This window comes from Chenopodium album, chromosome 22 (assembly GCF_948465745.1).
Source record: "Chenopodium album chromosome 22, dcCheAlbu1.1, whole genome shotgun sequence".
Lineage (NCBI taxonomy): Eukaryota > Viridiplantae > Streptophyta > Magnoliopsida > Caryophyllales > Amaranthaceae > Chenopodium > Chenopodium album.
Window position 1 is genome coordinate 19,305,662 of NC_137855.1, and position 14,868 is coordinate 19,320,529.

At 36.7% G+C, this 14,868-nt stretch overlaps 1 protein-coding gene across 1 annotated transcript; it reads right to left on the reverse strand.

The window, feature by feature from the left end:
- Positions 1-9,892: 9,892 nt before the first annotated feature.
- On the reverse strand, positions 9,893-12,856 carry LOC145604060 (uncharacterized). The gene is made up of 2 exons (XM_081660012.1): positions 12,559-12,856; positions 9,893-10,179 (listed from the first exon to the last, which is right to left on the reverse strand). The coding sequence occupies exons 1-2, from the start codon at positions 12,854-12,856 to the stop codon at positions 9,893-9,895; spliced, it is 585 nt and encodes a 194-aa protein (XP_081516138.1).
- Positions 12,857-14,868: the final 2,012 nt, after the last annotated feature.

A 14,868-nucleotide genomic window follows, 5' to 3' on the forward strand; every position in this document is an offset into this window, starting at 1 on the left:
TCCCAAAGGCTACAACAATTACAATCAAGAAATCCCTCTAGTCTATTAAAATATTCACGAAAGGGCTCATTGTCAAATTGAGGAAATGAGAGACATGCCATTTTTATAAAGCAAATAAAAAGAAATAAGAGAAAAGTATACACAAAGACCTAGACTCAAGCAATTAAAAACACTCAAACATAGACACCGTTCCCCGGCAACGGCGCCATTTTGACGTGGGGAAAACTATGTCGTTGAACTAATCCTCCCTACGGTCAAACAAATTTATAATCACTCAACTACCTAAATACAAGTATAGAGGTAAGTCAAGGGTCAAACCACTAGGAACGGTTATGTTCAAGTATTTCTAATTAACGCCTAAGCTAGGTCGAAGTCCAAGGTGAAAGTTAACGCTATTCTACTTTCTAAATCAAGAACCAAACAAATGAAACACTAGGGAATGGGGATCAACATGCATTCATGATAACCAAGGTAATTAGGGAGTCAAGCAATCCAAGCTATGCAAAGACAAATAGTAGGAGCAATTAGGGGCATTCAACTAATCATCCTCACACTCTCTAACATAGATTTCTCTAGTGCTAAACAATATGAAGAAACATAATCAAATACTCAACTAATTATGATCAAATCGATATCAAGTGGTCATGTCAATCAATTCAATCATGCAATCAATGCTAGCAATCATGGTTAGCTACTCCAATCAAACTTATGCAACATGCAAACCTCTATGAATCAATTTAATCACAACACAAGAACTACTCAAATTCCCAAATCAATCTCAATCCATCAATCACACATGTTTACCCAAACCCTAGCAAGTAAACTACTCAAGAAACATAATCAAATCTACTATCAACTATAGAGAACAAAATACCAAGAACAATTACTCTAATCAAACATCAAATAACAAAATCAAACCAAACAAACATCAAATTAAACAAAGCAATTAAATGAGATAGAGTTTAGAAATGCTCATTGATAATAGAGAAAATCTCAAACACAATTGTCACACTTGCATCTTCAATATCTCAATCACCATTGAAATCTCTCACTTTCTCTCTCTAAAACTACTCCTAAAATAGCCTAATCTAGAGAGAGAAGCTCTCAACCTAAGAGAGAGAAAACTAAGCTAATTTAGAAAATAGAATAAAAGTTGGATCTAAAAATCCCCAAAAAATGGGTATTTAAACTAAGCTAAGAAAAATAATAAAAGAAGGGAAATAAAATAAATAAAGGGTTTTTCTACATTATAACCCTCTAACTTTTCGTTTTCTACGATGTGCCCCACTTTTTGAGAAATCTACACTGTAACCTCAAAAAACATTTAGCTTCTATACGGTAACCTTGCTGTTAACAAATTCCGTTAGTGGAGCACATTCACCACTTAATAATATTTTTTTATCGATTTGCGTGTTGGAAATAGTTCTGTGAAAAGTTTTGGGGGCTATTTTGGCCCTAAAGGGTCCAAATTGAGCTCAGATTTGACAAAAAAAATGACACAGATGTCTTGTTTTGTGTATTAAATACGTAAACACGAAAATCGAGACATTTCTTAATATGCAAAATGAGTCATTTGTGTTATTTTTTTGTTAAATCTAAGCTCAATTGGGCGGCTTTAGGAACAAAATAGCCCCCAAAACCATTAACGGAACCATTTCCAACACGCAAATCGATTAAAAAATATTATTAAGTGGTGAGTGGGCCCCAATAACGGAATTAGTTAACGGCAAGATAACGGCAAGGTTACCATATAGAAGCTAAATGTATTTTGTGGTTACAGTGTAAATTTCTCAAAAAAGGGGGCACATCGTAGAAAACGGAAAGTTAGAGGGTTATAATGTAGAAAAACCCATAAATAAACTAGGAAAAGGAAAATAGAAATTAAGAAAGGAAAAATAAGTTAAGAAAAGAAATAAAAAAAAGAGAAATAAAATAAAAAGGAAAAGGAAAAGAAATAAATAAATAAAAATAAAAGGAAAAGAAAAAGAAAATAAATCCCCAAAAAACAAGTCAGACCCTCAACTCCCCTCCTTCTCCTTTCGTGGCTGCTCTGAAATTCATCACACCACCATCATCTCTCGCAAATCTTCATCATCAAATCAGCACCATTAGCAATTTTTAGCAAATAATCTTGACCGCTCGATCTTATTAATGCTCACGTGAGAAGCTCATGATACGGGTTTAAATTGAACCCAGAAAGCCGCGCCCGCGGTGGTCTAAGCTGCGCCCTCTCCATAGCCACCGCGTCCGCGGGAGGACCTCGGGACAACCGCGGCTACTTACTGCCTGATTTGTGACATCGAGCCCGCGTCCGCTCCTCTCACACCCGCGTCCTCGGGGAAGTCCAATTGAATTGGGGGAAATGAAGGAGGTTGCGAGAGTGGTGGCGGTTTTGGTGTTTGCTGGTGGTGGAGTGTGCGGTGGTTGCGGAGGTGAGGGAGGCGCATTTGGTGGTGACTGGTATTGCTGTAATTGTTGTTGTGAGGTGGTTTGCGGGATTTGCTGTTGTGTGTTGCGTGTGTGGTGGCTGGCAGATTTAAGGAGCAGGGAGGTGGCGAAGGCTGCTGGTGTTTGTGTGGAGGATGGTGGAGCTGCTGCTGGGTGGTTGATTTGTGTGGCTTCGATTGGAGGTCATAAGGGAGGTTGCGTGGGTGGCTGTGGTGTTTTGGGGGTTGCGGTGTTGCATTTGGAGGTGCAGCGGAGCTGCTGCAATTGGTGGCTGGCTGGAGGTTGGTGTCGCGTGGTGTTGTGAGGTTTGACGTTGCTGTTGTGAAGCAGGGGAAAGCAGGGGAGTTGGAGGCTGTTGTGAATTGGTGAAGCAAAGGGAGAGCAGGGGAGATAAATGGTGTGGTGTAGGATAGGATATGGTGGGGTGTAGGATAAGATGGCAGCAAGAGGATAAGACATGTTGGCTTGTGATCGTTGCAACACTTAATTGACTTTGAACTTAAGACCTCGAAACATCAAGCTTGAATATCGGAATTCCGAATATGACAATGTAACTCGTGTCTTGTCCCGAGCAATCACCTACACAAACAACTAAACATGAGGGAGAAATAGAAGACAAAAATAGAAGACAAATAAAATAAATAAAATGAAAATAAATAAAAGAAATAAAACTAAAACTACGAATTAAGGGCTAAAATAAAGAAAAACACATAAAAACTAGACAAAACTCAAAATGAGTTATTAAAATGGAAAACCAAATAAAACTAAGAAAAATATAGGAAAATAATGAAAGAAAATAGAGAAAAAGAACCTAAATCTTATTCTTTTGAGCGCCATAAATGACGCTCATCATTATCCTTTTTTGAAAAGATAAGATCATGGAATTTGATTTAAATATAAACTTTCCTTTTTTAAAAACTTTCCTAATTCTATTCGGATTTAAAGATGTTCAAAGATAGTCGGATATTATTTTTGTGCCGTATAATTTTTTATCCAAATTTTATATGGTTGGATAGATCTTGAAATTATCTTTCCAATGATATATTATAATATTAAATCCGAGCTATAACGAAAAAGATATTAAAGATATACTAAACTCTATCCAAAACTGACACCGTCCTACTATTTTGTCTATATATTTTTATCTAAAAAATATTTTAATCTGATTTTAATTGCATTAGAAAGTAGACTTCAAGAGCTTTCCAACGACATATTATATGACTTATTTGGACTTCTGGATCAAAAGATATGATAAAAACAAAATTCGCAAAAACTGCTGTCTACAAGTTTTATTTCGATTTGAATTCGGATTTCTTTTCTTATTCTTCGACCTTCTCTTTTTTCTTATAAATAGAGGTCTTATCTCCCTTTTTTTAAGCATCAATGCTCTCAATCATCTTTCATCAACTTTCATCAATTCTCTCAATCAATCAACTCTCATTCAATTCTTCCTTAATTCTCTCTATTTTCTCTTGAGCAATATATGCTTTCTTTCTCCCTCTTTTTCTAAACTAGCTTTTCACAAACACAATTCCGCATTCACTAGACTTAGAATCTCTTAGCCAAGTTCAAAGTTTCCTTCGCCCTAGACGTGAAAGGTTTGATAATTTCTGAGGGTTTGGTCCTAAACTAGTCAAAACTTTATTTAATTTGATTTCAATTTAATTCTTTAATTATTCTTTATTGATTTTCATTGAAGTTTACTAACTTGTGTATTTTGTTATTAGAAAGAGGTACGAGGCTTCAAAGTAAGTAGATTAGCTTACTCTCTATTTCTTTCACAATGTAGATTGCATGTTTATTGTTTTATGATTCCTAGTATCATGTTAGGATGTATTTAATTCCTAGTATCATGTTAGGATGTTTTTTAATGCTTTCTAGTATCATGTTTAGGATGCTCTTATCTTTCTAATATCATGTTAGTACCATGTTAGGTTTAAAACTTTGATCTTTATTATTTAGTGACATGCTAGGATTGTTATTAATCTTATTAGTGTCATGCCTAGGATCTTGCTATTATTATTAAGCTTTATTATGCCTTATCATGCTATTATCGTTATTATTATTGTTTATTATCATGTTGCTTGATTTATATTTTATTGTTATTGCTTGGTCACACCTTTTATGATTGTTAAAGGGAATTTGTACTTGAAATCACGCTTAATAAGATAATTAATAATTTGGTTTAGGCTAATATGATTTTAACCCAAGTGATCGCCAATAATAGTCTTATTTGTGCATTAATTTCAACCAACACAGATAAACAGGGTAGGATTAATATAATGCTTGTATGTTATTCGAAAAGCGCGCATGAATACGAGCAGAACAAAGTAGAGGCCTATTTTATAGGGCGGGTCCTTTCTTTTGTAGATTGGATTCGTACCCTCATCCCCGGACCCTGTTTGGTTCAAGACCTTATGGAGTAGTTGATGGTCCTTTTGGATTGTCTTTTGGGTTTACAAGTTCCTAAAACTTGTTGGCGACTCTTTTTGCTCTTTGTCTTTCCCTTTGGAACGCCACCGTACTTTAGTGTATGATCACAGTGGGGTTCAAGTTTGGGGTTGTCATAATGCTTGAAATATTCCCTACAGGAAGCATGTTAGTTTGCATGGGATAAACGAGGTAAGAATTAAGCACAAATTTAATTAAAGTACATCGCCCTGCCATATTAAGGAGTATAGCTTGTCAAGCCTTAATTCTAGCACAAGTCTTAGAAAGAAGAGGAAAATAATCAAGATGAGATAAACGTTTGTGACTAATGATAATACCTAGATATTTCCCAAAATTAGTGGTATTAGTAATTTGGCAAGTATAAAAAAATAGATTTTCTCACATTATAATTCATTTTTCTAGGAAAGATAACAGAAGATTTTTGTATATTAATGGATAAACCTGATATGCTTTTGAAATGTTGAAGAACTTCCATCATGACATCAATGTTAGAGGAAGTAGCCTTTCCAAATAGAAAAACATCATCGGCATATAATAAGTGAGAAATGTTAATATCTTTGGCGATTTTCATAGGTTTCTAAGAGCCAACATTAACCTTAGCTTGAATCATAGAAGAAAGTCTATCTAAGCAAAGGACAAAAATATAAGGGGAAAGAGGGTCACCTTGACGAAAGCCTCTTGATGGGGAAAAGGATTCAGTTATTTCACCATTCCATAAGAGAGAAATGGAAGGAGAGAAAATACAACTTAAAATAAGATTGGCAAGGTTAGTAGGGATCTTAATATCAAGAAGAGTATCTTTGATAAAGCTCCATTCTAAACTGTCGAAGGCTTAGGATAAATCAATTTTGAGAGTGATGGGTGTCATAAATGGAACCCATTTGATGAGCATTTAGGTTGTATTATCCTTCTTTTTATGGCTTTCATGCTTAATAAATGCTTAGTTTTATGCTTTTGGTCTTAGTTTTACCTTTCCTCTCTTATTTTGTAGCTTTTGTGCATTTCGTGGTTTTCTAGTCTTTTCTCCTTTATTTGCTCTATTTTTGTGGTTGTAGGTATTGTACGAGGTTCGAATCTTGATATTGGGGATTTACTAAGGTGGAGGAAGCTTTTGGAGCAAGCTCACGACATTTGGAAAGCTTATAATACAAGGAAGTGCAATTTCCAAGTCCTAGCTCATGCGCTCTCATGCCGTGCTACCATTTTTGGTGTTGTACCCACCATTGAAGCCATTTCAAGACTGCCACTTCTAGTGTTCATCATCATCATAGTCGTGCGACCTTAGCGAACGCACGAAGCCGCGAGAAAGTTGGAAAACCCAGGATGGCGCGGCCGCACTACTAGCAGGCGCGGGCGCGCCTTCCTGGGTATTTGCTGCTCGGTTTTTGGTGTTTTCGCGCCTCTATATATATCTTTGTAAGCCTGGATTTTCGGAGCAAGTTGAGAATAATATTTCATTTCATAATTTTAGCTTAGTTGAGAGCTTCTCCTTCTAGTTTTAGGGTTAGTTTAGGAGTAGACTTTAGAGAGAGAAAGTGAGGAATTTCAACGGTGATTGAGAGATTGAAGATTCAATGGTGACAATTGTATTGGAGATCTTCTCTATTATCGATGAGCATTTCTAAACTCTATCTCATTTATTGCTTTGTTTAATATTCATGTTTGTTTTATTGGATTTGGTTTGATTTTGTTGTTTGATATTTGATTAGTGTGATTGTTCTTCTTAGATTGTTGATTCTTGATTTCTTTAGTTTTTTGTTGCTAGATGATGATGTTTTAGTAGTTGTTTGGGTAGGGATAGGGTGAAGCTTGTATGATTGATTGATTGATTGTGCTTAATTTGGGAATTGTGTAGATTAATTGTTGAGATTAAAGTGATTAATGAAAGTTTGCATGTGCGTAATTCGATTAGGTCTTGAGAATTATGCTAGATTGCATTGTAGGTTCACACTGATACGGACAATTGATTTGTGGCTTACATTTGTCGATTGAGTTGATTTGTGACGTTCCTAACTAGAGGTTCTCGTAGTTGACACTAGTTAGACCTCTAGGCTAATAGCTTGTTGACTCTTTTGATTGAACTTGCCGTTGGTCTTCACAACCATTGATTTGCACACGTTTTTTAGTTGGTATAATTGTCATGATTACTTGTTGATCCTAGTCCCTAGTATTTTATTTGTTTAGTTTCTTCGTTTAAGTAGTTGTTAGTGTCACCTTCTATCGTTCGTCTTCGACCTAGCTTAGGCACCCAAATCGAAAGCATTTGAACATTACCGTTCCTTTGGGTTTGACCCTTGACTTACCTCTATACTGGTATTTAGGTTAGTTAAGTGTTTATAAATTTTGTTTGGCTTAGGGAGAATTAGTCCAACGACCTAGTTCACCCCTCGTCAAAGAGCCATTATGTTAGCTTTCTTAGAAGCTTTATTAAAATGGTGAGCAACTTCTTTAATAATGATAATGTTCTCTTCAATAGATCTATTAGGAATGAAACTAGATTGAAAAGGGCTTATTAAATCATTCATAAAAGGTTTCAACCTATTATAAATGCATTTGGTTATTATTTTATAAATAGTATTACATAGGCCAATAGGTCTAAAATCTTTCATAGTAGTAGGACTCTCACATTTAGGGATTAAGGAGATATAAGAATCATTAATAGAGTGAGGTATAGCATCCTTAGAGAAACAATCATTAACAAAAGAGAAAATAGAGTAACTTAGGGAATTCCAGTTTCATTGGAAAAATATAGTTGAATACCATCTGGTCCAGGGGACTTAACTGGATCCATTTGGAAAAGGACATGCTTAATCTCATTGACAGGGTAAAGTCGTATTACCTAATCAAAAGTAATTTTCTAAAACCACTAACTAAATATAGATAGGGAAGTAGGGTCGAACCACAGGGAAATAAGTCAATTTATTTCTAATTGATTAAAAGCAATCTAAATTATCAAGTAGCTATTTGTTGTAAATAAAAGGCTATACTACGAAGAATATGAGAAGGGAGAATAAAATAGGAGGAATCAAATAATAAAAGGCCTAGGGCATAGGTTCACCAATAAACAATATACCAGGGTAAAACATAACAATCAATCATCAATGCATCAATTAATCAGATCATAAAGTTCTTTCGCTACGTATTACAATCACAGAGTTAATTTACCGGCATTAAATTTCATCCTTTGAATCTCGACCTAACCATTTATAAATTAGTCTGCCTATTGAAATAAGCCTAAACATTAATTCTCAACTCTTGAATCTCGAATCAATAATGCCAAACTCATACAATTAAACCAGGCTTAATCTAATTGCATAGCATTAAATCAATCAATAGGAAATTGATTAAGAATTGACAATAAACAATCATAAATTACCCCTTCATATTATTTATTGGATCCCCACAAACCCTAGAAAGGAATCTACTCAAACATAATTAAATCTAAACTAAACAAAGCAATTAAACAAGTCATAAAGGAATAAAGGAATAAAATTGCTGAAATTAATAAAGAAGAAAGCGTTATCAAAATCAACGGAACTAGAAAGTTGAGTCAAGAACAAGGGTAAGTTGTTGAGAGAAAATCTAGAGAGAGAAAAATAATCTAAGTAGAGAGATAATAGAAAGTAAGAAGAGTGTAAAAGAAGTACTAAACTTGCTTAACAAAATGGTATTTATATTAAGCAAGTAATCCTAAACTAAAACAAACTAAACCGTAGCCTAATTATCCATCAGAGACACGCGCCCGGTTGGGCGCCACACTGCCCGGCCTGGCCCGCCTCATTCTTCAAGTCTTCACTTCTCGCGCCCGGCCGGGCGCGAGATCGGGCACTAGCAGTTGCTTCAATATATTTGCCCCGCCCGGTCAGGCGCGCCTTCGGGCGGGTGCTCCTGGCCAGGCAAGGCCACTTGGGCATTCTTTGGACTTCGATAAGGCTTCGACTCTTCAGCCCAATCCGGATTTCCTCTTCTGGTCTTGAATACTCGGTTCAAATGCCTCGGAATCTTAAATACCGAGCCCTAAATCACTGGTTCAATGACTCTAACTGGCCTTGGGCTACGAAGGATGGTCATGCTCCTCCAATGCTCGTAGTCGCTCCAAAAAATCCCGGAAAAATGCTCCATAAGTGCAATTCCCTACAAAAGTCAACTAAAACTATGAAACATTAGAAAACACCAATTAGTAATAAAAGTGGCTCTAAGGAGCCAAAAACACTACTAATAATGACCATGGGACGGGGGTAAAATACTATATAAATAAGATACATCACTCATCCATAGATGGGGTTGAATCAAGAACAAGGAAAAGGGAGGAATCTATAGCCTTTGGAAAATGATATAAATTTTGAAGTGTTTGATTAATAGAAACACTTTTATAAACATTGATAAAATAATCTCTAGCAATTTGCCGAAGCAAAACATTATCATTAATCCAAGTTCCATCATTATCTTGTAAAGATAAAACTTTACTTCTAGTCTTTTTAATAATAGCTAAGAGATGAAAATATTTCCTATTATAATCAGCATTTTTTTCGCCAATCCAAACCAAATTTCTGAGCCTAAATAATCCTCTTAATCTTATATATATGATTAAGATCAAAAGGCAAATATTTTTCTAAGTTAACAAGAAAAGTAGAATAATGATTAGAAAGGGCTATTTGTATTCCATTAATTCTAGCCACCAATCTTTCCTTTGATTAGTAATATTGCCAAAAACATCATGATTCCAATGCTTTATATTATGCAAAAATTCTTGTCTTCCTTTTAAAAAATCAAATTGATGAACATGCCAATTATTAGCAAAGAAATCTTTAAAATTTGGATGCTTCAACCAAGTAACCTTGCATCTAAAGGGGTAGGGACCACCATTGCATTTATCAAACAGAGAAATAATAACAAGATAATGATCAGAATGAGTGCGAGCAAAGTGAATTACTTGAGTATAAGGATAGGTGTTCAGCCAACTTGGATTCCCCAAATCCCTTTCCAAACGTTCCTAGATTAGGTTTAACCCCTCCCTAGCATTATGCCAAGTGAAAGGATTGTCAGAGAACCCCAGATTCACCAAGCAAGCAGCTTCAGCGAGGCGATTGAGATCAGCATATTGAGACTGTCTGAAGCGAAGCCCACCAGACTTCTCAGAGGGTTTGGTTACTTCGTTAAGATCACCAAGAAAAATCCATGGTGTACCATCAGAGGAAAGAAAATCTCGGAGTTCATTCCAAAGCTTATGTCTTTCAAAAGGGGAAGATGGTGCATGCACAGCAGTAAGCAATTCACCTCCTTACTATTAGGAGTGAATTTGAATAAAGCATGAAAATAGTTTTCGGTACCACCCTCATGATAATCAATTAATTCAACTGAGCTCTTATACATAAGCCAAATCCCCCCACGAAGGCCATTGGGTTTGACAAACTTAAAACGATCAAAACAAAGAAGACTTGCAACTTGATTAGCACGAGTACCATCACTCTTAGTTTCAAAAATATTAAAGATATTAGGCTTATGAACAGTAATAACTTCCCATGCATGTGGAAAGAATTCATTTCTATTAGCCCCCCTCACATTCCATAAGACAATATTCATATCGAGATTAGGACAAGAAGGTACCAGATTTCCCATGGAGAATAAGAGATCAAACTTATCCCATTCTTTCCATTGTTCGCCCCGACTCATCAGGAGTACATCGTGCATTTGTAAGGGAATCACCGTCGAATTGAGCTCCCTTATCGTGTTTGTTGTTTCCCGAAAATTCACTTTGATTTGGAGTCCCACAACTCCTTTTTTGATTTTGAAGAATTTCATATGGTGATCTGGGCTTTCGAGATCGTGTTCACTGTTTTCCGACAAGAGATTGATTATTTGAGGGTTTGCAGGAGGAGGAGCAAGGTCGTGAGGGAGGTAGCTCAGCCATGGAACCTACTGCTGGTAACATGGGCAAAGTGTTGGCTGGGCCGGAGTAGATGGAAGAGGAGAAATAGGGGCTTGCAGAGGAAGGGTGCTGCTCATGATATTTGTGATTTGCATCAAAGTGTTGTACATCATCGCTATTTTTTCTGGGGTCGGGAGGGTTTCTGTCGATGACCATAAGAGTGGTGTCGATATTGAAGGGGTTTGGACTAGAGAGCGAATTTCTGCTGGAGTCATGGTTGGAGTGAGGGAGTTGTTGAAGGGGAAGTGTGGTGGCGGAGTTTAGAATGGATTGAAGGGTTGTCTCATTGAGAGAGGCTGAGCTGGAGTTATTGGTGAAATTGGAGTCCCCTGAATTGGTTGAGAGAGGTTTAGGGATGGTCTGGGTAAAGGTGGAATGATCTGCGGCGAAGCTGTTGTTCGCCAGTAAGTTCTGATCGACCTCTGTGGAGGGCGAATTGGAGTGAGTTTCCCTTTGTTTTTCTCCATTGTTGAAGTTTTTCAAGTTTAGGGTTTCGTTGTGTTTAATGATGTGTGAGTTTTGGGACTGAGTATGGGAGCTTAAAAGGCACGAATTGGTGGTAGAAGCTTCAATTGCCATGGTTGAGGCCGAGTCCATGGATGCCAGATGGCGAATTGAGTCTGAAGGAAAGGGAAAGGTTGAAGAAGGGGAAGCGTGTGATGGAATAGAAAAGTGTTTCAGGGGATTTTGTTTTCTATTTTCAATGTAGAGATCATCATTGTTTTTAATCAAAATATATTATTTTCAGCTGTAGTGGTGTCTATGATTGGGGTCTAGCAAGGAGAAAGAGTTGGAAGTAGAAGTAGTAATGGAAGGTGTAGTAGTAGGAACTGAAATCTTTTCTTTAGAAGATAAAGAATGGATAGGTTTGGGTATAGTATGGATCTTATAATTTGGGCATGTACTAGATTTAGATGTAGTCAAAGGAGTTTGTTTTTTAGAAAGTTTAGGTGTACTATTTCTTCTTTTGTTTTATACCATTATCCAAGGACCATAATCTGTAGATGGGTGGGGAGCCAAGACCCTTGAATCAAGGGAAATAGTGGGTTTAGTAGAAAAGTCTTGTTGTGTAGTGGGTTTGTTTGACAAAACTTGCTCATCTTTTGATAAAGTTGGAGTAGTGGAGGATCCAACATTTGGATCAGTAATTTTGAGAGAGCAATTTTTTTAGTATGACCAATTTTTCCACTTTGAGAAACACAAACATTGAATATTTTCATATTCAATATTTTGCCAACTATTGCCAACCCAAACTTTGGAGATCAAAGGTATGGTAAGATCAATGTCGAGGCATACTTTAGCATATCTAGCCCCGGTAAGATGATCAGTTGCATTATCAACTTGGAGAGGGTTCCTAGCTAGTTCAGCAATATAAAAAAGAGCCTCTTTATCATTGTATTCCACTAGTAACTCAGGGAACCTAACCCAAACCGTCATACAATCAAAAGGGTTCATGGAAGGTCTAAAGTTTGGTTTTCATTTTGTGATCATTAAGTAATGATCAAGTATGAACCAAGGACCCCCTAAGAGAGCTCTTTCGAATTCATCTTTCATAGAGAATCGGAAAAGACAGATATCTTTTCCTAAGTCAATAATCTCAAGGGGCCCTTTAGGTCTCCACATAGCTCTAACTCTCTGAGTTATAAAAGAAGGCCGGACAAAAATACCCAAGCACTTCCCCATCAAGGTTAACATCCAGGGTTGCCTTAGCTTCTATAAGGTGTCCTTACCAATAGAAACTGCCTTAGCTGGGTATGGGGGTGTAAAATCTTCATCATCCCATTCAGTTGATGAGATAACAACTTTCCTTACCTCAGAAAACCATTGGGAAGAAGAATTAACTGCTTCCCTAAAAGTTTGCTTTGGTAAAGCATTAGTACTCACAGGGTTGACCACTGGAGTAGAAATGATTTCATGACCTTGAACTAGAGATGTTTCACTATCCACCATGGAAATATCAACAATAGGAGAAATATCCATATTGTTGGGAGTGATTCTCCGAATGGAGCTGAGCTGGCTCAGCTCCATGATTGAGATCAGATATGTTCATATCTGGATATGTTTATATCTGAGAAATATCCATGTTGGGAGTGCATGTAGGGACAGATTCATTTTTTGGTGAAGAAGCCATGCAGGAGGAAAGGAAAGGAAAGAAAACTGAAGAAAAGAAAAGGAACAGTAGAAACAGGATAGGACTTAAGAGAAAACACGAAGACCACCTGTAAAAGAAAAAACAATTTGAGAGAGAAGGCAATCTAAACCTCTGATGTATCTAATATATATAGTATTTTACCCCCCGTCCCTTGGTCATATTTAGTAGTGTTTTTAGCTCTTTAGAGCCACTTTTATTACTAATTGGTGTTTTCTAGTGTTTTCGTAATTTTGGTTGAGTTTTGTAGGGAATTGCGCTTTTGGAGCCTTTTCCCGGGTTTTCATGAAGCAACTACGGACATTGGAGGAGCACGACCGTTTTGAATCAAAACCGGTTAGAGTCATCAAGTCGGTGATTAAGGGCTCGACTTGTGGAATACGATTTCCAAGACCGAGACTGAACCACCTAGAGAGGACAAAGGCATCTTTTCGGGGTGGTAATTTTTCTTTTCTAGGATAGTTTTCATTTTTTTGGTTTTGGGGTTTACATGTGCCTACTTGCTAACCATTTGAGCCTTTTCCCTTATTTTCAAGCCACATCTTTAGAATCTCGAGCCTTTTTGTTTCTTCGTTTCCATTCTTTGTTTTTGTGAAGCAATTGTTCATTATTGTTGGAGTTTGTGGTGGAGGAGTGTGGATATTTGGTTCACTTGGAAGCAAGTTTGTGTTGTGTATATATACTTTGTGAATAATGGCAAGTGAATAAATGAAAAAGCTGTCCAAAGTAAAAAAAAAAATTAAAAAAAAAAAAAAAGGCAATGACAAAGCATGTACAAAGTTGAAAAAGCCGTCCACAGTTAAAAAAAAGGCGAGGACAAAGCACTAATAAAGAAAAATGAAAAAAAGTGAAAAATGAAATATGCAAAAATATTTTGATGTGAGTATTCTTCCTTTTTGAGCATTGAGGACAATGCTCCATTTAAGCTTGGGGGGAAGCGTTCTCACGCTTTTTGTGTATATGTTTGTGAGTATAGCTTTGAATAAGCTTGGGGGTGTTGGTGCTTTTGTTTGGTGCTTACTTGATTATGGTGTTGAGGTTTGATCACCCTTTACTTCACTAATTAGGAAAACCACCACATTTTAAATTTTAGCCTACCCTCACCCTCTTTGCCCTTATGTTACAGCCATTGGAAGACCTTTCGACCTAGGGGTTGAGTCACTCATCGGGGGAGGAAATCATGTGTTATAGCCTAAGGAAAGGGGATGCATAGTCAAGACATCGAGTAGCCCAAAATTTGATCTTCTTTCCGGTTCCTTCGTGGAACTTATGAGATGCTTACTAAGGGCAGATATGAGATTAGTAGGGGAACGCGGTAAGACCGTTTGGGATGAAAGTGGATTGCGAAAGCTAGTTCCTATGCTTAGCATATTTATGTTTCAATCAACCTTGGGTATCTCGGAACGTGCACTCCCTTATTTATTTAGAAAGATTTGCATTCATTTGTGCTTGTACATTTGGAAAAGTCCTTTCATGAACATGTGTTTGTTTTTCTTTTCTTTTGATTTTCTTTTTCATGCTTTGCCTTGTTTGTATTTTTATGAGAGTTATGGGTTAAACTCTTAGGATACCCTTATGAGAGCATCACTCGTCCTCTAGGGCGATCTAGGGCTTTAAATGGCTTGTCTTTAGTTGCTATAATTGACCGTGATTCCTACGAAAGTGAGTTAGTGTATATTCTCATCCTCTCTAGTTTCTTGTTTCTTTCTTTGCTTGAATAATGTCATCATTTTTCCTTGGGTTGGATTTTGTTTTGCTCAAGGACGAGCAAAAGTTTAGCTTGGAAGAATTTGATGCGTGCCATTTTTGGCACTCATAGATTAGGTTTTCTTTGTATTTTTATGCTCGTTTTTAGTCTTTTATGTCTTGTTTTTAAGGAATAATGCTTGAA